Source organism: Phoca vitulina, unplaced genomic scaffold (assembly GCF_004348235.1).
Source record: "Phoca vitulina isolate PV1807 unplaced genomic scaffold, GSC_HSeal_1.0 scaffold2, whole genome shotgun sequence".
NCBI classification, from domain to species: Eukaryota; Metazoa; Chordata; class Mammalia; order Carnivora; family Phocidae; genus Phoca; species Phoca vitulina.
The window spans coordinates 18,121,346-18,146,239 of record NW_022589705.1 but is presented as its reverse complement, the minus strand read 5'-3'; the positions used below and the strand labels follow the sequence as shown (position 1 = coordinate 18,146,239).

The following is a 24,894-nucleotide window of genomic DNA, read 5'->3' as shown; positions in this document are numbered from 1 at the left end:
AACTCTGCTGCAGTCCTGCTTTCTCATGTTTCAGTCGGAGAATCTGAGCCCAGAGAGACCACGTACCTTGCCCAAGGTCAAATTCAGTTAGTGAGAGACTAGAACCCAAACCCCCAAGTTCCTAGTTGGAGCTTCATCCATTCACAGCATATAACTGAGCAGTGCTAGTCTTAGAATAATGCTACATCTAAACCAGAATATTCTGCAGAAGATTCAAAATCGCATGCAGTGTGGAAGGGCAGAGTTTTCCAGTTACAAAGCAGTGTTTCACTCACTTATGCAGTTTATTTTCCAGGTAGCATCTGAGATTTAATTCTGGCTAACGGGGCTAACACCCCAAATACCTTTATGTACCAGCCAGATGCAGTGGCAATTCTGCTCACACTTGCTTTGGTGATGTCCATGGATTGCTTAGAGTAAGTCTGAGTGTCAGAAGTGATAGGAGAACAGGAGAACCAAGGAATGACATGAAGCAGTTTAGACCGGATCTCAGGACAGGGCTTTCCAAGCTTCTTTCACTATAAACCACAGTAAGAACCATATTTCACACTACCCCTTAGTACCCACACTCACACACACACACCATTCACATGTATAACTGAAACAAAATGTTTATGAAACAATTCTTCCTTTACAATAGGTGAGGTATACTGACATTTTATATTCTGCCCTATTTTATGAAAAAAAATCTTTACCCTATTAAACTGATTTTGCTACTCAATAATGGGTAGTTACCTGCAGTTTGCAAAACACAGCCATTGCAGAATCTGCTTACTATGCTTCAATCTGAAATGTATTTGCATATTTTTTAGGGTATCAGTTTTGGCACGGAATACACAGGGGATTGTTTGGCCCATCTGGGTTAGCCCACGATTAAACATGAACAACCTAAGGAAAATGGAAAGTGTTCTGAACTCTTCAAAAAGCTCCTCTGTCTAAATATCAAGATGTCTAGCTGGCTTCCACATGATATTGATTCAGTTGATACTTGATGGCTGGGAAAAGCTGAGTTTGTTTTAAGACCTCAAGTAATGCAATCTGTCTTTTCTTATCTCACTTTCATTTGAATCACTGTTTCCCTCAAGCTCCTATGCATCCCCTTCTTCCTGGCAGCCAAAATGTGCGTTTATTCACTTGTGATAACCTTGAATGAGAGAAGCCTGTGCTTGGGTCAGCACTGGGGGACCTGGGGAGCCAGCGCTGAGCCGGTTTCTGAGTCTGTTATGGGACTGCCTCGTCCAGTGTGGTTGCTATATTCATGCTGATGGTACGTGATGCCCTATGCACTTTGTGACATCTAATCTTAAACTGATAAGAACAGATACTATACTTGATCTTAGCCAAAAGGCCGAGAAGCTATGTGTGACATCTAATCTTAAACCTTAGGTTTATAAGAGTTTTTGAATGCATAATTTTAATCTATGTAAGTTTCATTTCACGAAATCTCTTCTGTTTGATATAGTGAGTAAAATAGTAGCCTTTTCCCCATTGTGGACAGTGAATTGAAATAAAAAGCCCTCTCCATATGTATTTTCTGAAATTTTAAATAAAGGAGGAGCTAACTGGAGCTCCTGGTGAGGTTGCTGTGTGTTGAGTTATTCCTAAGACCTTTAGTGCCCAAAACATGGTGACCGCGTGAGTAAACTTAGCCATGCCCATGTCAGCTACTAGGTTCCTCTGTTAGCGCCACTCTGCCCTGTGTGTCTTTCTTAGTTCTCTTCTTTATTGCTCCTCTGCCCCAGCCTTGCGTCCCCTGTGCCCACCCTCCTCACCGCCCCATGACAAATGCTTGTAGGGCCCCTGAGTTTTCATTATGGAAAACCAAGCTTTTATAATGAGGACTGAAAGCCAGGGATGTAGTTAGCAAATTCACAGTTAATCAAAGAGAATAGTGGGAGGACTGGGAAACTGTTACCTCAGTCTGAAAGAACTGTTGGGAGTTGGTGCAGCACCTCAGAGCATTACTGAATAGGGGAGTGACATTCGTGGTTCATAGTTTCAAATTAATGAGTAGACAGACAAGCCTTTCCATGTGAAGATACGTACCGTGGGATGAATCAGACATTACACTTGTGTTGAGAGGTGGTGTGTGAGTCATTTAGTGGGGCTTGCTTTGGGAAATTTCTAAGTAATAAGAGAAAACCACAATTCCCTTCTCAGAGAAACCCTTCCTGATGTTTTCTCCATAATTTGTTTGCCTACTCCTCCCCTATCCTCCCCACCCCCCGGTTGTTTATTTTGTCATTTCTTATTATTTGACCCAGACCGTGGCTTAATGCTAGCGTTTTTTTTTGTTTTTTGTTTTTTTTTACCTCGTCTTACAGTTGATTATGTGCAGTATCAACTGCTAGAATAAGCTCCTTGCAATCACTTGCTTCGCCACCTGTCTTCCACTAGAGTGAGCTCCTTGAGGGAAGGGATGACTCTCCCTCGTGTTTGTATCCTCAGTGCCTACATAGAGCCTAGCTCTTGTTTTAAGGAATAGAGGAATGAGTGAAGTATGAGACAGCCCTGGAGGGGATTCAGATTTCCAATAGTGACTGATCTCGTGTTAATAGCATGTTTGAAATGATGCAGATGGACTCCATACCTGGGGTCTACATCACACCACTCCTACCCCCAGCTCCTGGCCTTGACTTCTGTCACCGGGGTCTCGGCTGTCATGCTTTAATTTGAAATCAACTGCTTGTTAAAAGCTATGGGAATGGACCCATCCTGTACAAAGAATTGATGGATATGCTGTAACTCTTCTAATAGCGTCTTCTATTGTCTGCCTTGGAATTGGGGACACTTAAAATCCCACTAGTTGAATATGATAAAATATTTCTGTTCCCTTCAGAAATGTCTGAAATTCTGAGAAAATTCTCAATGTCTGCCAGTGAGTAGTAGTTTTGACAGCAAGCTACATCTTTTACCTGGAGCCACATTTTAAGTTTTATTCTTTTCCTGGAAACACATCTGTGAAATAATGGAAAGAGTGACAAAATGGGATTAAAACAGTTCCTAAAATCATTTTGTTTGCTTGTTTCCAAGTCAGATGTATGAATTAAAAACCAACCACATCCACTTTTAGGATATCCTGGCATTGGGCTATGCCATTATTAGCACAGAGTTAAAAAAAATATATTAGATACTACATTTTATACATGTGTACTCACTGAGGACAATATTTTCCTTCTGAATTCATGGAAGAGGAAGTCAGATTTAAGTTGTTGATTAAGATCCTTCTATTACAACAAGGACTTTTGGGATTGACCCAGAATGTGGGCCACTAGACTCTTTGTATAAACTCTATTTTACTTTTTTAAAGGAATATTGGTTGACCTAGATCTGAAGTTAAGTACAAAGACTGCAGGATGGGATTCTGGCTTTTACCGTATCTACCATAGCAATTCAGGGACTAATTTCTCCTCTGAAGAATTAATTGCTCCAGTGGAGCTGTGTACAGTACAGTGATCCTGCCCTAAGTTACAGAAGCAGACAGATCTGAGAGAGAGGTCCTCTCTTTGCCCTGCCTGCCCACCCCTACCCTTCGCCGCTCCTCCTCCTTACCACTCTAGGAAACCCAGAGAAATTAAGGAACTTGACCCAAGAGGAAGAACAGGGAAGACCCAGAACCCCTCTACTTTTAGCATTCCAGTCCTTCTTCCTCTGTTAGTTAGCAGTCCCCAGCTTATTGAGACGCCCAGAGTCTCAGTTAGCGCCACTGTGTGAAATAACAAGTTACCCGTTTTCTTACACTTTGCCCTTGGCTTCCTTTATGGCTGTTACTCATCTACCACTCCTAGTTATCTCTGCGTGGCTCTCCTTCATCTTTGTGTTTTCCCTGCTACTTCCACCTCTTTTTGCTCCCTCCGTTTCTGATCACTTCTCTCCTGTTGCTTTGTTTCCTTCCTTTCCCCGCTCCTTTCTTCATTGGCTCCTATGTAGAATAAAAGTATTGTCATACTTTGAGTTTTTTGGTTACATGTCACAGAATCTGGCTCTGACTTGCTCACGCTTAAAACTTGAATTTTTATGATTTTCCTGATAGCTTAGTCGAAAGAGGGAAGTAGAGGGCTCCTGTAGCCTTCATTGTTTAATAAGCACTCTCTGTTCATCTTTTTTTTCTAAAGATTTTATTATTTATTTGACAGAGCAGGAACACAAGCAGGGGGAGTGGGAGAGGGAGAAGCAGGCTTCCTGCCGAGCAGGGAGCCCGATGTGGGACTCGATCCCAGGATCCTGGGATCATGACCTGAGCTGAAGGCAGATGCTTAACGACTGAGCCACCCAGGCGCCTGCACTCTCTATTCATCTTAATGGGAAAGTCTTTCCCTCTCCCGTTCTGTCTGGCTCCTTTGTTCTTTCTGTTGTTGGAACAAATAATTATTGAGCAGCTGTGCCAGATGCTCTTCTAGGCTCTGAAGGATCTAGCAATGGACAGGAGAGATAAAATCCTTGTCCTCATGGAGCTTGTATTCTGCTGTGGGACAGTGACTCTGTGGTAATAGGATAGGGACTGGCTGGCTGCTTCAGATTGGGAGTTCAGAGAAACCCTCTCTGAGGTGATGACGGTTAAGCTGATAAAGAAGAAGAACATTTTAGGCAGAGGAAATAGCATGTAGAAAGCCTTTCAAGGTGGGAATGACCTTGGTATGACTGAGGATCCAAGAGAAAGCTGAGGTGGCTGGAACACAGAGGGCAGGGGCTGAGGTCTCCACCAGGGCTCTTGTATGAGAGGAAGAGTTGGATTTAAGTCTCCATGAGGGAAGTTGTTGGAGAGTTGAAATGATCTGTTTTGTACTGAAAAAGGCTTTTATTTTTTTTTTTAAGATTTTATTTATTTATTTGACAGAAAGAGAGAGAGAAAGAGAGCATAAGCAGGGGAGCGGCAGAGAGGGAGGGAGAAGCAGGCTCCCCACTGAGCAAGGAGCCCAATGCAGGGCTCGATCCCAGGACCCTGAGATCATGACCTGAGGAGAGGGCAGAGGCTTAACCAACTGAGCCACCCAGGTGCCCCTGAAAAAGACTCTTAAAACTCATCTTTTAGAACTCTGCTTAAAGCTCTCCATGGTACCGTTTAGCTCTGGGTTTCAGATTTCTCTTATGCTACCATGCCATAAGTCTGATTATTTACATGTCTGCCTTCCCTACTGTCTTCATTTTTGTGTCCCTAAAATATAACTCAGTCCCTACTAGAAGACATGAATGAAGAGGTAGATTTGTCACATGGGTTGTCAAGGACAGAAGCAAAGCCTTTTGTTGTGCCCTTGGAATTTCACAGAGAATGTTGGCTTCCTTATCAACTATCACTTAAAGCTAATGAAATAATATGTATATGTAGTTCTGTGATATAATTCAGCTATTTAAACTTCTCACTTCTGTAATGCTTATTATAACAGCGGTTCTAAACCATGATTTTGTTTCAGAAATACCCGCGGGCCAGACCTCTCATATCTGGTGAATCAGAATCTCAGGGGGGTGGAAATCCAATATCGATATCTTAAAACAGCTTTGAAGGTTTTTTTCTGAGGCATATTTGAAGTTGGGGATCCCCTGGCTTCTTTTTTTTTTTTTTTAAGATTTAATTTATTCATTTGATACAGAGAGAGAGAGCGAGAGCAGGAACACAAGCAGGGGGAGTGGGAGAGGGAGAAGCAGGCTTCCCTCTGAGCAGGGAGCCCGATGCGGGGCTTGATCCCAGGACCCTGGGATCATGACCTGAGCCGAAGGCAGACGCTTGACTGAGCCACCCAGGCGTCCCCCCTGGCTTCTCTTAGAAGATGTGAAGTAATGTAGAAGCGATACTCCTGAGGCTAGGAATATATTTGACTTGTTCTTGGTGTTATCTATGGTGCCTGGTACCAGTAATTCTTTACTGAATGAAGAAATGAATCACCTGTGTGTAAAACTGTGGCAAATTCTCTGCTCATCTCCTTCTTTTCCTTTCTTCTCCTTCCTTGTTTTTCTTACTACAAGTATATCTGTCCTTGAGTCTTGCTGCTGATCAAGACAGGGTGAGAAATCACTGACCAGGGTGAAGTGGGGGGATGACTTTCTGGAAGTAGTGAGGTTTAGCTACAGCAGTGAGCTGGAATGGGAGGGAAATTTCCAGTAACTGCAGGGTAGGTGGATAGACTTCCTATATGTTATATATATTGGCTATGCATGCAATAGATCTGTTGGTTGGATTTTTTTTTTAAAGATTTTATTTATTTATTTATCTGACAGAGAGACACACAGCGAGAGAGGGAACACAAGCAGGGGGAGTGGGAGAGGGAGAAGCAGGCTTCCCGCCGAGCAGGGAGCCCGATGCGGGGCTCGATCCCAGGACCCTGGGATCATGACCCGAGCAGAGGGTAGACGCTTAACGACTGAGCCACCCAGGTGCCCCTGTTGGTTGGATTTAAGTTACTTTTATTTAAGGTGGAATTGCCTTCACTTGTTTCAGTTGTACTGTTTGTGGAATTAATAAACTTTTAGGGAACATGGTTACTTCTTTAAAAAGTCTATACACATTTCAGAATGATTCATTCCATTATGTTCCTGAAGGACAGTTCTGTCATGTGGCATATTTTTGAACAGGTCGGGCTAATGCCCAGTAAAATGGCCCTGGAATGCTTTCTGCAAACACCTGACTGATGGGCAAAGCTCTTGTTTCTCCCGCTTTCTCTAAGCAACAAATCTTTGTAAATACTGGAAAAGAACAACCAGTTCCTTGTTTGTGTCCATTGTTGGTTTTCTATTCTTGAGTCAATTCAAAGAACAGTAGTTACAAGTTACTATGAGATTCTAGATCTGAGATTTAGTTCATGTGCTATGTGGATTCTGTCTTCAATTTGGAAAAGGATAAGATGACTATATTCGAAAAGGCTTCTTTTTTTGTTCCTCAGGTGCTTGTTCTAGTTGCTAAAATGAATACATTTAATTGTCTGGTCTACCTCCTTCCTCTGCCTAAGCTGCTGTAAGTTGCTTTCCCACCCTGGTTGGGTTCCATTCCTGGAGAGTTTGGCAGTCTGTGTTTGTCCAGAAAGTTTCTGACTTTTCTCATCCACATTTCTTCCCAATTATCTCCTTTTGTTTACAGCAAGAAAATCTTTCTCCTCTCGTTATTTGTCACGCCTCCTTTTGCCTCTGATTTGGACTCAGTCCTAATCATAATGCCAAATATTGGGGAAGGTTCTGCATTTTGAAGTGGAATTAGATATATTAAAGTACCAATCCAAACATTTGAAATAATTCACAGTTCACTTTAAAGTCATTCTGAACATGTGCATTGGTTTCCTCGTGTTTTTATTTTTCTAATCTAGGCTTTCCTCAAGTATTCTTAGCATTGAGGGAAGAGAATTTAAAAAGTAAACATGCCTCTTTAATTTAAGTATTTTGTTTTAGTTTTTAGTTTTTGAAATCGTGTTTTCCACCAAATTTTATTTTAGATGTATGATTTTAATGATAAAGTGGACTCTATAATCATTTTTGGACTAGCCTAAGAGACTGACAACCATAAGATTTTAACTTTGGGAAACTATTTCCAAAGATCTAAATATTAGCCTTTACAAATACACTTTTAGAATATAATTCATCTGCAAGTTAAAGACATTCTATAATTGGTTATAGGTGTTAAGAGAATTCAAACACTGATGCTTGGTCTGTTGTGGATCTGTCATCTGTATCTTCATCATAAATGAAGTTACGGTCTTTGCCTTCTAAGCTCGATCAAATTCAGTCCTTGGCTTAAAGAACACACCACTTTTTTTTTTGCTTTTCTTTCTTAATTTGAGAGGTTTTATGAAATAAAATTCATACTATATCCAGAAGTAATCAGTGAAACTCAGCATGAGGAATTTTTGACACGGAACCATTCCATTTGAGAGTATTATTCAAGTAATGTTCTGGAATGAGTCTGTTTTTGTGTTTCATGTAGGGACCGGCTTCTGACGATGAATGATGGGTGATATACAAGGTTATGTTTACCTGTGTGTCGAAATATAACAGCATTATACTCTTGTGTGAGACTAGGGACTCAGGTTTTCTTGGGACCAAATATTTTTTCCTTTTCCCCCTTAAAAGGGGCTCTTTAGACGTCTGCGTGCTGAGAACATTGGCTTAGTGTTTCCTTGGTTTGCTTTAATAAGGGGCTGTGCTAGTTCAGTGAGATACAAGCAGCTCGGCAGTGTCTGTGCTGGAACGTGAGCTCTCTCCAGGCAGGAAAAGCCTGAAGTGTTACTGAGACACAGCTAGCAAGAGATGTGTATTTGTCTGGGCTGTAGCTGTCAGTTCTGGAAGAATATCTTTGCAGGCCACTAAAATTCTGGTTCCCGTCAAAGTTGACGGGGAGACACATCGGGCTAATGTTGTGTACACTTTTCCTAAATTGCCCATCGAAGAGCTGCCACTGGTTTCACTCTCTTCACGCCCATGAGAGGCAGAGATAGTATTTCTATTCTAAATGAGTTCTCAAATAAAGAAAGTCCACTGTGTATCAAATCTCAAATCCAAATTAAAATGTAAAGAGATGTCACTTGAGAATATTTCAGAGCAAACATCAGCTCAGCCAAAGAGTACAGTCATTCCTAGACCTTGTTCTCATAAGGATGTCAGATGAGTGTTAAGTATTTTTAGGGCAGAAATAAGCGATGCGGATGGAGGTCTGGCATCAGATTCTGCCTGACTTCTAGACTTAGTGTGGCCTCCATATTTATTCAGCAAATGCATTGTCTTTGCAGGCCTCATACTCTGTGACTTATAATAGACTCAAAACTGGAAGAACAGGGAGAACAACTTACCTCCCTTTATAATGTGTTAAAGACAAGGTGCATTCATTCTTGTTTTAATTAGACTATTCAGTACAATAGATTTAAAATAGATAGAATAAAATACAGGCTGTTTTAAATATTCATTTGCATTTCTGGTTTGCAATCAGACTTAACTATCTAATTTGTAAGTGATCATTTAACACTGAATATTTTTATTTCCATAAACAATGAGGACAAAAGTAGAGTCAATGTGCATTTGAGGAATGTTTGGCTTTTTTCTTTTCTTTCTTTTTTTTTTAAGTTTTAAAGCTGAATGTAGGTATTGTTTTCTCAGTCATTGGTTATAATGAAAGGAAATGATTAAGAAGAGAAATGTTGCTAAAAAGAGTAAAATTAAACATTTTGTTTGTGCTTGCATACGACAGTTAAACTTAATGCTGTCTTCAGGAAAAAGCAGTTTATAAATTAGGTGCCCTGACACTTAAGAAGTCTGAGAACCAAAGTGTTGGGAGCCAAGGAAGAGACTTTAGAAGCTTTATGTTTCAACTCTTTGCCGAGTTTCTCACCTCTTAGTGTGTTTTTGTGGATGTTCATTCGATGGACTTTGGTGGCTCATTCTTTGCTGGTTACTGGTAATTGCTTTCCTCTCCTAAAAATAAACCTAGCCTAGTGTTCTTACTCTTTTGTTCATGAGAAGCTCACATAAGGAAAAAGGAGTACAGCATCAATTCTCTTCTGGTTACATGTACTTTGTTGGGGAAAGATGTGGACCACCTCAAGGATCTTCTGATATTTTGACAATGGATTTGATAAAACGGGGTCCACAGCATTTATCTTATGATTGTTGATTCTAAGGCACCAGGAGACTCAGGGGCCATTTGAAGAGGCAGAACTGAGAGTAGGATCAACATCTGTACTTTCAAATGAGAGGGTTGAATTAAATGATGGTCTGTATGTTACGGTTTTTGTATATAGCAGTCATGGGAGACGTTTATAACCTCATGTTTTGATGTTTACACACATAGACAGGCTTTAGGACTCAGGTGTCAGAAATAACAGTTGTGGATCCAGATTCACGTGGATACAGGTGGTCAAAAGGAGAAAAGAAATATTTTGGGACCAAAGTTTATCTCCTTTCTGTGGTCCCTTGCTATAGAAGAGCTGTGTGCTTGATACAAATCTGAGCATTTTACATATAATATTAATTCATTACATCTTCCCAACAGTCTTAGGAGGCAGTTACAGTTCTTATCCCTACTCCACAGGTAAGGAAATGGAGGCACATAGAGTTAATGTAATACGGGTCATACATGAAAGAGCCTGGATTTGAATCTAGGCAGCTTGGCCGCGGACTCAGGGTGCCTAACCACTGCACTCTGTCACCTGCACTCTAGATAGATGATCTGTGTCCTGTGACCACATCACACTTGTTCTCACATAGAATGCCCTCTTTCCCTCCACTCTTTGTTCATGCATCCATCAACCATTTTTTGAGTATGCTCCCCGTGCCAGGCAGTGTTGAGTCCTGCAGATAGGGAAGAGGCAAACATCCTGCTCGACTTATAGTCTAGCCAGGGAGACAGACTAAAATCACCCCAGAAGACAAACTTGGGTAAGAATTTGAAGGAGGAAGGCAGGGCACTTTGAGAACAGAGGGAGGGGCCTGATCTCATCAGGTTGCCAAAGAAGGCTGCCCCACCAGAGTGGCTTAGAGCTGTGGTCCCAAGGAAGGGAGGAGGTAGCCATCTAAATGCGATCATGTTGCAAGGAAGGCTTGAGTCGAGTCTGGTTCCTTCGCGGACTGTACCCCAGCCCTACTTACAGCCCTTGTCAGCAATTTTAAACTCCTTCACCAGGTTGCGGAATTTCCCCGTGTCTTGGTGTGTATGCAGGTTCCCCTGCAAAACTGTAAGCATTAAGTGCATACACATTGATTTTTGGTGACTTGTGTTCTGTTCTACCTCCTGCTTCCTGCCTTTCACCGGGTGTTGGGAGTGGCAGAGGGTAGATTCCGAACAGACACAGGGGAAGTGGGACAATGAATGTCTGGGTCAGGCAGTATGCCTTGACTCTTGAAATACTTAGTATGAGCTAAAGCAAGTCATCTGAAATAGAGCTCTTGTTTGTAGAATCAGTCTGTATCTTACCTTTTCTTTTAGCACATCACTGAAGAATCGACTACACCTAGTTTGATGCTCTCAAATAACTGGGCTCTGAAAGTTAATTTCACTAGCTCCCTTGGGCATTATCACTAAAATTGCAGTGACACATTTAGAAAGTCTCATTCACTTAATTATTATTTAAGCTAAATTAACTCTCTAGGGTGGATGCACTTGTAGTACCGTACATGTTTAAAGCAGTTATCCACCAAACATATATTTCCAGAATATCTATCTGATAGGAGGCATTGTAAGGCTTATAAAGGTATAAAAACAATAAAAACATGTTTACTGCACTTAAGGAGCTTTATACTTCAGTATAATGGAAAATAATTACGACAGAGCTGTCAGGAGCCCATCAGGAAGTGGTTAGGAGTGCTGTGGGGAGCCAGACTGCCTGACTCCACCACACCCTAGCTGTGTGACCTTGAGCAACTGATTCTCAGCATTTCATGTATAAATGGAAATGGGTTAATAATGGAACCGTCTTCAGGGTGATTGTGAGGATTATTAAGCCAAATTATGTCAAGTGCTTAGAATAGCACTTGGCACATAGTATGCACCCTATAACTTTTTTTTATTGTTATCATCATTATCATGGTTATTATTATTCTTATAGTTGAGTCTAAGGAAGAGGGGAGGGGTTTCTGAGCTCAAGAAAAAATACATGGCGGAGGTGGTATTCAAGTGAAGTCTAATGAAATAGGAAGAATTTTAATAACAGAGATGGTGTGGAGTATTCCAGAAGAAACCTCAGATGAAGGTGTCAGGTATGCTTAGGGAATGGTGAGGAGTCCAGACTAGCGGTTGGGGTTCATTTAAGCAGCAATGAGAAATTCACCTGGAGAGATCAGTTGGCACCTTGTCTTGGTGAAGGGTGGGCAGTCTGGCCGGGGTTTTTGAGCAGGACTGAGACTCTCAGAGTCCTGTTCCAGAATTGCTGGAGTAGGCAGAAGTGGAGGCAGAGAGAAACCGTGTTAGTGCGAGTGTGGTGATAAGGGTTTGAAATAAGGTGATGGTATAGTCATGAAAGAAAGGTCAAATGCAGATTCACCGGAAAACTAAATGCAGTTTAAGATTCAGGGCCTTTAACATGGTTGGGCCTCTCTCTCTCAAGGTCGTTGGAGGGACCCCAAGTAGTGGTTTTATAAAATTTGAGAAGATATTTGTGTACTTTTCTTTCTCTCCCCAAATGTTCTGTTTCAGCCCCTCAGGCTGTAGAGGATATAGAGAAAGAATCAGTCTGGGTATTGACTGGATGAGGATGGACACAATGAAAGAGAGAGGCCAGAGTCACAGGTGGCTTTGGAGATTGAGTTTGGCTGACTGGGAGCAACCCTGGATGACAGACACGGGGGGATGATGGGAGAAGCCAGTGAGGGTGCAGGGCTTTCAAACCAAGCAGGTACTCTACACTGGTCAGCTGCACCAGGGAAAGAAACATCGTCTTATTACCTCTGCCCATCCCCGTCCTCAATTGCTGTCTTGCAAGTGTGATAATTTTAAGTTATATGGGGCTTGGGAAAGGGGCCCATGCATGACTGTTAATTTAGCGGAATAGAATCCAAAGCACATATCACACAGAGGGACATCTTTGTAACGTCCCCATTTAGCACTCTGTATATGCTAGAACTACCTGTCTGAAATTTTTAAGGAAAATTTCTCTTTTGGTTTAAGTCTTCCATATTTGGTAAGTTTTAGGGCTTCTAGACTGTTTTTAAGTTATAACATCTGTTTTCTGGAAACTTCTATTTTGAAGAAATTTAATTGACTCAGCAACGGTCAGAATGCTAATGCACAGCTATCATGTCCGTGTTCTGGTGGTGGTACTTGACTGGGAAAGGCTGTTCTCAGCATCTGTTTTCTCTTTTATAAACAAGCAAAATAGTAAACAAATAACAGGAAATCAAATGCCACAATTAAAGAATACTCTCTCAGATGACCAAATCAAATTCTCAAGAGTATTTCCACTTTACAGATCACAGAAAATAAATATAATTAAAATAGGAGCACAGGTTTCATCTTTAGATATATATATGGGATGTGTGTATGTGTTGCATTTTATAATAAGTCTTTTTTGGAGAAATAATAGCCCCTAAAAACACAGCTAAACACATACTTAGAACTGAGGCAAATGTCCCCAGATAAAGACCATCAGCCAATTTGTGACTCAAAGTCTGGTGTAGCCCTTCTATATTAAGCCATTTGTTGTTTGAAGAATCACCTTTTATGTATCAGAGAGATTAAATGATCTGAGTAGAGAAATATCATTGTAAATTTCAAAATGCTTCTGAAATTTATGCATATTATTTCTCGACAGGCTTTAAAGATTTAATGACCGTAGGATTTAGTAAAAAGAAATGATTTAGAAGTATTTTTGGATTAATTTAAAGAGGATTTTATTTAACGTCCCAAGTTGGTCTGCTGTTCTTCTATAAAATTAGCCCAAACTTGATTTTCTTTTTTTTTTAAGATTTTATTTATTTATTTGACAGAGAGAGACACGGCGAGAGAGGGAACACAAGCAGGGGGAGTGGGAGAGGGAGAAGCAGGCTTCCTGCAGAGCAGGGAGCCCGATGCGGGGCTCGATCCCAGGACTCTGGGATCATGACCTGAGCCGAAGGCAGACGCTTAACGACTGAGCCACCCAGGCGCCCCCCAAACTTGATATTTTGAAGCGTTGTTTCTCAGTGTGTGGTGTGCACAAACCTTTGAATATTTTAAATTATGTATTTTAATATTCATTTATGTCTAGACTCTACATGGCAAATGATAGTGGTTTTCTGTTAATAGCAATGATATAAAACACTTTAGAATAAATTGATTTAAATGGGTGTGTCTGTTTAAAGAGAAATAGTAATACATGGTGCTACTTGTGGTGGCGGAAGTTGGGAAAGTTGATGCATGATTCATTAAAGTGTGGGAAACATTGGCTTATTGGTAAATCATATAAATTATGCTATCTTATAGTACTATAACTTCAGTGATGTTGTTAAACAAAAACCTCACAGCCATTGGTTATTTATTTATTTATTTATTTATTTTAGAATGCTGGCTCTTTAAGAATCTTTTAGTAAAGAAATTGAGAGAGTTATTTGGGTCCTTGGTACCTGGCATTAAAGTTAATTAAGCAAAAACACAATCATTTTAATTGGTTGGCTTCTAGTAAATTTAAAAAAATGCGGGACGCCTGGGTGGCTCACTCGTTAAGCGTCTGCCTTCAGCTCAGGTCATGATCCCAGGATCCTGGGATCGAGCCCCGCATTGGGCTCCCTGCTCAGCCGGAAGCCTGCTTCTCCCTCTCCCACTCCGCCTGCTTGTGTTCCCTCTCTCGCTGTCTCTCTCTGTCAAATAAATAAATAAAATCTAAAAAAAAAACAAACCCCGCATTATGTCCAGTGCTGTTCTATTGAGAAGTTTCGAGGACTTCCTGGCAAGAGTAGTGCACTCTGATAAAAGGTAATGCATGTCCTCACTCCTCCAGGGGTAACTTAGCATGATACATACACCAAGCACTACGCAGAAGGCTTTTGTTAAATTTTACCTATCAAAAGTTTGGGAAGATTCTTTCAGTTTGGGTTTATCTATGCTAATATCTAGTGAGGAAAGTAGACAGCATATTATTTCTTCCCCTGGGAAGCAGAAAAGGAAAATCAAAATATTTAGAAGATGCTTTGAGATTAATTTTATTCAGAAAATATTTTTAGAGATATTAGAATATCTGGCAACCAATTATTGATATTAAATTTGGTTTTAGTTTTATTAAAAAAATTTTTTTTATTTATTCATTTCAGAGAGAGAGCACATGCGCCTGTGAGCCAGAGAGCATGAGCAGGGGGAGGGGAGAAGGGAGAGAAGGAAGCAGGCTTCCCGCTGAGCTGGGAGCCCAACGTGGGGCGCGATCCCAGGACCCTGGGATCATGACCTGAGCCGAAGGCAGACGCTTAACGACTGAGCCACCCAGGCGCCCCTAAATTTGATATTCTAATGACCCTAGCATGTGTACATACAGTAATGCACTCATTTATTACATTTCACCTATCATCAGGTTGTAAAAGGGCATTGTATTTACCTGCCCCCGGACCCTTCCTGGAATTTATATGGCCTCTGCTGGGTTTCACTTTGCACTTATTAATAATTTAGCACTGGGATAAAAATAAAAACAGACTCTCATCTTACAGTGTGAGAACATGGGTCATGTGTGCTAAGTCATGCAGGTAAGATGAGTAGCTAAACCCTGTGGGGTATCCAGTCTAAAGAAGGATTTCATGTGGACTGTTGCCTCTCCTGCAGAATGGCTGCCTCGAAATTAAAGGGAATTAATGTAATTGCTCCTGAGGAGGGAAGTGTAGTTTTGCTTTTCAAAGGTCGTTGTCTGAGCTTTAATTACGCCATCCAAACACAGAAGTCTTTTATAGCAGCTTTCCCTTTTAGCAGAGGTAGTCAACTTTCCAGTAGTGCTGCATCTTTAGGCTTGAGAAATCACCGCATTATAACCGACTCTCTTTATAGGGTATAACCTACCCATTAAGGCCCAGCAAAATCCTGTTTTCATATTGGTTACTCAAAAGGGGCTTTAAAGCTAGGGTTGGTTTAAGTGGATTTTTCTAATTATTTGAGCTGCAACTAGAGCTGTGATTCTCCCTTTGTAGAATCAGTGACTCACGTCTAGATCATTCTTTTACGGTGGTTTTATTTTCTGGGCTGTTTTGGTTTCACGTTCGATTGGCTTTGGTTGGTGTGTGCCCTATCAGACCGTCAGACTTACTTGTCAAATGAATATAGAGCTTTTTTTTAAACGCTGGAAGTCTCTTTTATGTATTTATTTTAGTTTCCTTTCTTTAGAGAAGACAGAATTAAGGTGTTTTCTAGTTCTGAAAATGTTAATAATTAAAAATGCATGTAATATATTGCTAGTGGGATAGCTTAAAACTCAAAGGAAATTTGTAAGTAAAGAGGAAGGTCCTCCTTTTTAAGAACTGAGACCCTGCCACTCTTGCTGAAATGCACAGGGTTTTGAAATAATGCCATTAATTCTAGGTAGAGAGGATCTTTGGGAATAAAATTTGATTCAAACTGTAGAGGAAAATGACCAATGTCCTCAGCTCAAAGTTAAGATATTAAATTATACTTAGAATAAAATCGGAGTCTGCCTATGGTTTGTATTGCTCTGCACTATTTGGCCGCCACTTGGTTCTCCTTCCTGTGTTCTAGCCACACCGAGGATCTCTCTGTCCAATCACCAAGCTCTTTCCCTCAGCAAGGATGGTGCCCTCGTTATTCCTGCTGCCTGGCAAGCCCTTCCTCCTCTTCCTTGCTTTTCCATGGACTGTCCCCTGCAGATCTTACCCTACATGTCTACCAGGGAGCCCTCCCTGTGCCTTCCCTCAAGTAGCCCCTTTCTATTCTCTTTCCAGAACGCTGTTTATTTCCTTTTTAGCACCTATCTCAGACTGCATTTATTTTGTTAACTATTGTCTTTGCCCCATAATGTAAATTCTATTAAGAGAGGTACCCGTACCTGGCACATATTATATAGTCAGTACGCTGATTAAGTTGTTTACTGGTTTTAAGAGGTCCTTTTTGTTTCTTTAAGATTAGTTTATCATGCTGGGCCAGAGGGATTTATTTAAGTATCCTCGATATCAACAGTCAAGCCAGTGTGTTTTCTAGTGCTCTTTTTTAAAAAAATTATTTTTGAATATTTTTATTTATTTATTTGAGAGAGAGAGAGAGAAGAAACCCGGGAAGACTCTGCACTGAGCATGGAGCTCGATGTGGGGCTTGATCCCACAACCCTAGACCACGACCCCAGCCGAAACCAAGAGTCGGGCGCTTGACCGACTGAGCCACTCAGGTGCCCCTCTAGTGCTCTTACCTGCATTCATTTTCAGTTTTGTTGTGATTTATTTTACTGTACTTTATTTTATTGTACTGTGAATGCACAGTACAATAATGGAAGTAGAATTGTTCTGCTCCCAAAAGGGAAAACTCTGCCATTGTATCTGTTCAGTGTGCCTTGTAAACAGCCCTGGATGGCCTCTTTATGGATCTGCCCTCTGTCTCTAAGCTCTTACCCATTTCTAAGCCAAAGGCTGCAGCTTAGCTTCAAGCTGAAAAGGAAATTTTGGCAGCTTGGTTGCTGTCTTTTAAAGGTTAGCATTATCACCATGACTGACAGTTGTCAAAGTGGAAAAAGGGAAATGCAAATTTGGTGAGTAATTAAATTAGTTTTGTGTCATTCTTTGGTGGTGTTCTAAATGTTGCTATTTATCTGTCTTAGGTAATCTATTTAAAGAAGACACCAGAAGAAGCCTACAGAGCACTCCTATCTGGCTCAAACCCCCCCTATCTTCCGTTCAGGTATAACTCTTGTGAGATTGGGCTAATACCACTTGGCTAGACAGCTGCTGCCGTAGAGTTGGATTGCTGTGTTTTTAGTTGTCTTAACACTGTGACCATGATGTTATACAGAATTAAATGAGATGGTAGCTTTTATTATTTTATTTTTGCAGAGTTCTTTTCCCCCTATCTAGTAAGAATAAAATAGCTTTTTCCTTTTAGGAATTAATTTTTTCCTTGAATTCTTTCTGTATCTTGACCTTTCAGCACAAAGAGTGCCTGATTTATGAGCTAATAACCATGTCAAGATTTGATTTGTTAGATTTCAGTACTCTACATCATTGATTCATCCATTCAGTCTTTCATTTCATGAGCATGAGTGAGCTCTGACTGAATGTCAGGGCTGGGGATAGAGAATAAGACCCTCAAGGTACCTTCCCAGAGACACATGTTCCATGGGGACCCGAAATGACCTGTTTAGCACATGAATCTAGCTTATATCTTGAGGAAGGCTGTTTCTCATTACAGTGTTGGAAAATACTTTTTAAGTATCAGCTGAAGAAGGTTTTTTAAAAATTTCAGGTAAACTTGAGCTTGTTTAAAAAATGGAAGGGAACATATAGCCAAACTCCTATAATAGTCATTTCTGATAGAATTATGAATGATTCTAACAGTTTTATTTTTGCTTTTTGTTTATTTGTGTGTCCAAATCTATAAACATCTGTAATTCTTTTTTTTTTTTTTTTAAGATTTTGTTTATTTGAGAGAGTGAGCAAGAGAGCATAAGCAGGGGGGAGGGGCAGAGGGAGAGGGAGAAGGAAGCTTCCCGCGGAGCAGGGAGCCTGACATGGGGCTCGATCCCAGGACCCTGAGACCATGACCTGAGCCGAAGGCAGGTGCTTAATGGACTGAGCCACCCAGGCGCCCCAGCATATGTATTTCTTATTGCTGCTAATCTCATAATTACCGACAATAATGAAAGAAAGGAAGAGCAAAGATTGAGGAGGCCTCTTTGTCCGCCTTCCTTACTCTCCTGTAAACTCACAGAGGGCAGGTCTTGGTGCTTGACACTTAAAAGTGATTTTAGCAAATATTTGAATGAATAAATCAAGACTAAATCCCTTCAGGGGCACCTGGGTGGCTCAGTCAGTTAAGCGTCTGCCTCCGGCTCAGGTCATGATCCCGGGGTCCTGGGATCGAGCCCCGCATTGGGCTCCCTGCTCGGCGGGAAGCCTGCTTCTCGCTCTCCCGCTCCCCCTGCTTGTGTTCCCTCTCTTGCTGTCTCTCTCTCTGTCAAATAAATAAATAAAATCTTTAAAAAAAAAAAAAAAAAATTCTCTAAAAAAAAAAAAAAAAAAAGACTAAATCCCTTCAGATCCAAGGGGTTCCCATTTCTGTTTCTCAGGCCATAGGAGGGAGCGTTAATTAGGCACAGGGTGGGTGTCAAGGTCGGGAGGAGGAATGGGGGAGATACTGCCTAATGTGCTTGATCTGCTTGATCTGTTTGGTAGTCTCAGGAAGTCAGAGGAAAGTAGTGAGAGGAAAATATCCTCCAGTGATCTAGGGGATGAACTAATTAGCTACTGAAGGGCAGATAAAAAGTGACAGATTATGTATAGAAGCATTTGAACATGGAGACAAAGCTTGTTTTTTCCTTCCACTCCAAATGGCTTCTATAATTTGAAAGCCTTTGTAAAATACAATTCTAATTTTTAGAAAAGGGTAATTATTTTAGTCAGTGTGGGCTACTGTAACAAAGTAGCATAGACTATTATGGGTGGCTTATAAACAACAGAAATTTATTTCTCAGTTCTAGAGGCTGGATCAGGGTGGTCATGTTCTGGTGAGGGCCCTCTTCAGGAATACAGACTGCTAACTTGTATCCTCACATGGTAGAATGAAGGAGAGAAAGATCTCTGGGGTACCTTTTTTTTTTTAAGATTTTATTCATTTATTTGAGAGAGAGAGAAAAAGTGGGATGAGGGGCAGAGGGAAAGGGAGAGGGAGAAGCAGACTGCCCGCTGAGCAGGGAGCTTGACATGGGGCTCGATCCCAGGACCCCAGGATCATGACCTGAGCCGAAGGCAGACGCTTAACCCACTGAGCCACCCAGGCGCCTCATGGGGTGCCTTATAAGGGCACTAATCCCATCTTGAGGGCCTCACCCTCATGACCTAATCACCTCCCAAAGGTCCATCTCCTCTAATATCATCACCTTGGGGGTTAAGATTTCAACATGTGCATTTTGGGGGGATACCAACACTCAGTCCATTGCAGTAATAATGAAAATATTAATCACTCTACTAAGTTCTAAGCCTAGTGGTTAAGAATATATGCCTTGGAGGCAGAGACACTGGGTTTGAAGGCTCATTCTGCTTTTTACTACCTGTAGAAAGGATAAGCAACTTGAGCAAGTTACTTCTACTCTCTGAGCCTCTGTTTCCTTTTCTGTAAAATGGCTTCAGGCTGTCCTGGGAATTAAGTGAAGTAATGCATTTATCATTATGTCTGGCACAGTAGCTGGCTTTTGTTTTTTTCCATGTTGTTAGTACGATTACTATTATTAATAAGAACTAAGGATTTTCCACATGGATATAAATATGAATAGAAAGTATTTCTTCTAATGATCACACCTTCTAGTTGGGGCAAGCAGATCTCTAGGCACATTAATTAACTGTAAAATAGTTAGGTTGTATAAAAATAGAGGATAAGATTAATTCTTTTTTTATTAACATATAATGTATTATTTGTTTCAGGGGTACAGCTCTGTGATTCATCAGTCTTACACAATTCACAGTGCTCACCACAACACATGCCCTCCCCAGTGTCCCTTCCCCCAGCCACCCCATCCCTCCCACCCCCTCCACTCCAGCAACCCCAGTTTGTTTCCTGAGATTAGGAGTCTCTTAGGGTTTGTCTCCCTCTCTGGTTTTGTCTGTTTCATTTTTCCCTCCCTTCCCCTATGATCCTCTGTCTTGTTTCTCAAATGAGGATAAGATTAATTCTGACAGAGATTTGGGAAAGTATCAGACTCATTTAAGCTGAGCTTTTATTTATTTATTATTTTTTATTTTAAGGATTTTATTTATTTATTTGAGAGAGTGGGCGAGAGAGAGCACGAGTAGGGGCAGGGGGAGAGGGAGAAGCAGACACCTGGCTGAGCAGGGAGCCCGATGCGGGGCTCCATCCCAGGACCCTGAGATCATGACCCGAGCTGAAGGCAGACGCTTAACCTACTGAGCCACTCAGGTGCCCCTAAGCTGAGCTTTTAAAGCTAGATAAGAGTTTCGAGAATGGATGCACTATGCACTATGGTATGCACTATGGAAAACCCTGGAGGTGTGAGGTTTCTAAGTTGACCTCAGAAGTTCTCTGTGGGAGGAGTACAGTGTCCGTGGTAAGAGAGGGGTCATGTCTGCACAGGATTACTGAGGCACTTTACCCAGGGACAGTGAGGGCCCATTCAGTTTGTTTGCTAAATCGGAAATATGTTTGCAATTTTTTTGGTTGTTATTTTGAAAAATAACACACACAGCTGGAAATTATAATGCTGTAATATTTGTAAAATTGTAATGTCAGTCAGTAGGCCCGCTGGACAGTGTAGCTATTTAAAAATTTTAAGTGGAAAATATATATTAAATTTTATGCTGGTGATACTATCCATTCAGAAGTCAAGGAAGATGTATTTCTCTTTCACTAGCTAGATGACCCTTGCTATCCTTAATTGTCAATTTAGGTGAAGATATTGGAGGAGGAGGAAAGAATAAATTCTTTTAATCATAATTATATGTTTAGCTTATATGTGCTAGGTAATTAATTTGTTTCCTGAGAACTAGAATTTTTGACTAATTAAGATCAGAATGGAAGAAAAGATAGGAAGAAAATTATTATTACTTAACATAGAATTAAGCAATAATTATTACAATTGTAGCCTATTTTTCTAAATTGTTTTTATTTAAATATTTGAAAATATAAATATATTAACATGGTTCAGAAATTTTTTTTTTTAAAAGATTTTATTTATTTATTCATGAGAGACACAGAGAGAGAGAGAGAGAGAGAGAGAGAAGCAGGCTCCCGAGGATCAGGGAGCCCGATGCGGGGCTTGATCCCAGGACCCTGGGATCCTGACCTGAGCCGAAGGCAGACGTTTAACCATCTGAGCCACCCAGGCACCCCTAACATGGTTCAGAAATTTAAGAAGTATGTAAGGTTTACAGTGAAAACTCTCTCTCCCACCCTTGATCTTATCTCTTTAATTTTTTATGGATAACTTCTGGTATTTGTTTCTTCCATATCCTTCTAGAGTTTCTTTATGCACATATAAGCAAGTAAAGATATATGTACATTTAAAAAAATTCCAGTATAATTAGTGTTATATTAGTTTCAGGTATACAATATAGTGATTTAGGAGTTCTACACGTTACTCAGTGCTCATTACCATAAGTGCACTCTTAATTCTTTTCACCTCTTTCACCCATCCCTGCCTCTCCCCCCCCACCTCCCCTCTGGTAACCATGTTTGTTTTCTATAGTTAATTCTGCTTTTTTGTCTCTTTTTTTCTTTGTTTTGTTTCTTAAAATCCACATATGAGTTAAATCATGTGATATTTGTCTTTCTCTGACTGATTTATTTCACTTAGCCTTATACCCTCCATATCCATCCATGTAGTTGCAAATGGCAAGATTTCATTCTTTTTTAATGGCTAACATATGTCTTCTTATTTTTCATTTTTATCACAAAATGTAGCACACTGTATATACTATTCTATACCTTGATTTTTTTCACTTAACTCGCCTTGGATATCTTTTCATATCAGTACACAGAGAGCGTCCTTCCCCATTCTGTATTATTTCTGTGTAATGTACAAGAACACATGTAACCAGTCTGACATGTAGACATTTAGGTTGTTTGCTATCATTTCAGTTGTAACTTTTCAATTCATGTGGTCTGAAATGTATTTTAGAAGAAAGAAACTGAGACACTACTATGGAGAAAATTATAGTGTTGTGGTTAGATGTAAAGGGATTTTAGTAATCTGTTTGCATAAAGGTATTCATTATATGAAAAAAGAATGGTTAATGAAAAGATGAGGCATTTCTTCCTTGGTTTAGGCACCTGTTTCCTACTAAAAGGTTGAATGTAACTTGAATGTAACTCTAAGTTTTACCTTTCTGATAGCCCAAGACATCAAGAGTTGTGTTTACATTAAGCTATGTTTCTAAACCCAGACTCTTCATAAACCATACATTTGAAGCAGAAAATACCACAAAGTAGTGTAAAAAAATGTAGTTGAAGAAATAGTACAGGTTTTCTGGAATTTGACTAAAGAAACTTACTTTTTTCCTAATGCTAAGATAAGGTGGGAGTTGGTTTTAGTCTCTAGCCCAGACCAGCTAAGGCTAATGTAATATTAACAAGAATCATCTTACAGTTCTGGTCAGCCATCATTGCCTTGGCCTTCATTTGTAATCTGGATTCTGTCATCCACTAGGTTTTTTACATCATTTATTGTTATACTTTTATCTTCATTGTCTAGATTTCTTTTTAATATGCTATTGTAGTAACACTTTTTTTTTTTTAAGATTTTATTTATTTATTTGACAGAGAGACACAGCGAGAGAGGGAACACAAGCAGGGGGAGTGGGAGAGGGAGAAGCAGGCTTCCCGCTGAACAGGGAGCCCAATGTGGGGTTCGATCCCAGGACCCTGGGATCATGACCTGAGCCAAAGGCAGACGCTCAATGACTGAGCCACCCAGGCGCTCCTCAGTAACACTTTTATTTAAAAAACAAGAAGCCTTAAAGGGACGTCCATTTAAGTGTTATCGTTTATTGTTGAAAAGTTTTTAAAAATGAAGACCAGTTTGAAGGCTTCTTGAAGTGTGGTTGGTGTCTTTATGTGCCTTCTTCACTGAAATGCCTGTTTCTATTTATTCTCTAAATTCTTAGTGTGTTTCTAATAAAGGGGTTTTAAGGCTACTGTGAGTTTAAATAACATTGTTCTTCAAGATTTATTCCTTTAACAAAAATTTATCTAAACAGTCTCTTCTGTTAAAGCCTTTCCTCATTTTTCTAGAGGTCCTTCGCCTGTAATTCCCTATTATATTTTGTGTATTGCATTTTGTTCAGGCCCCTTTACATTTGCCACATACATGATTAAAACAAATGTCTTGGGGCACCTGGGTGGCTCAGTTGGTTAAGCATCTGCCTTCGGCTCAGGTCATGATCCCAGAGTCCCAGGATCGAGTCTCGCATCGGGCTCCCTGCTCAGCGGGGAGTCTGCTTCTCCCTCTGATCCTCCCCCTCTTGTCCTTTCTCTCTCTTACTCTCTCTCTCTCAAATAAATAAATAAAATCTTTACATTGAGATGTAATTGACATCAACACTTTCTAAGTTTAACATGTGCAGCATAATAACTTGACATACATATGTTGTGAAATGATTATCACGATAAATTTAGTTAACACTCATCACCTCATATAGTTACAAAAAATTTCTTTTTGCCCTTTTGATGAGAACTTTTAAGATCTATTCTCTTAGCAGCTTTCAAATCTACCATACAGCAATGTTGACTGTAGTCATCATGTTGTAGATGACATCTTCAGTATTTATTTTATAACTGAAAGTTTGTACCTTTTGACCACCTTCACCCAATTCCCCAATTTACTGCTTGTTCTTGATTACATTAATTATAGTAGACTTTAGAGATAGTTGAATTTCTGGCTTGGTGTGACACTCAAGGAGTGTTTGTTGTGATGTTATTGTTTGCAAGTCAGTCTTAGTTCCATTAAGTTAATGGAATTAAGTTCCATTTAATTGTAAAGCAGTTGTGTCCAAAAATATACCTTTGCTTATATTGAGGATAGCCAATATGTTTGTCAAGAGTGACTTTAGTTAGGGGCGCCTGGGTGGCTCAGTTGGTTAAGTGTCTGCCTTCGGCTCAGGTCATGATCCCAGGGTCCTGGGATCGAGTCCCTTGTCGAGTTCCCAGCTCAGTGGGGAGTCTGCTTCTCCCTTTCCATCTGCCTCTCCCCCTGCTCATGCTCTCTCTCTCTCTCTCTCAAATAAATAAATAAAATCTTAAAAAAAAAAAGAGTGACTTTAGCTGAAAACTAGAGGAAAAGGGTATTTTTCACCTAATTCAGTTCCTCGAGTCCATCCATCTTTCATGTTGGCTTGGCAATTGGCCTTCAAGGGAACAAGAGGCCGTTCAGTTCTGGGGTCAGAGTCAGCAGAGTTTGAACTGGCAAGCCTAGCATGAATCTTTTTGGGTACTTTTCCTTTCAGCGTTATTACCAAATTTATAGTCTATACTATTGACCAGTTGTTCCATGAACTCATATTAATTGTGCTTGTCTAAGGTCTCATGAGACTACCAACTCTTAGTGGAATTCTCAGATTGTCTTCTTGGCAGTCAGTGGCCATGGTTTTCAAATCCTCCTTCTCTGATGTTCATAAAACAGTGTTGGTGAAAACTCTCAGCCTCATAAAACATGGAGAATTGCACAACTCTTCTTTTTGATTTCTTTTGTGCTTTTAAATTCATTTTATAAAACTAACTTCTTTGTTTATGGGTCTATATGTGTTGACTTGGTAAGTTTTTTTGGTATTGATGATGGCCCATAAATCTATTGAAGTCAACTTTTCTATGAC

General features: G+C 40.3%; 1 protein-coding gene and 1 pseudogene across 1 annotated transcript in view; one reads left to right on the top strand and one right to left on the bottom strand.

The window, feature by feature from the left end:
- Positions 1 to 24,894, top strand: part of CDC14A (cell division cycle 14A) — a 148,717-nt gene that overhangs the window by 46,166 nt on the left and 77,657 nt on the right. Inside the window, exon 5 of the mRNA XM_032422664.1 lies at positions 17,181 to 17,260. Coding sequence (XP_032278555.1) covers positions 17,181 to 17,260 — 80 coding nt within the window. The remainder of the gene's footprint in view (positions 1 to 17,180; positions 17,261 to 24,894) is intronic.
- On the bottom strand, positions 1,263 to 1,360 carry LOC116627197 (annotated as a pseudogene).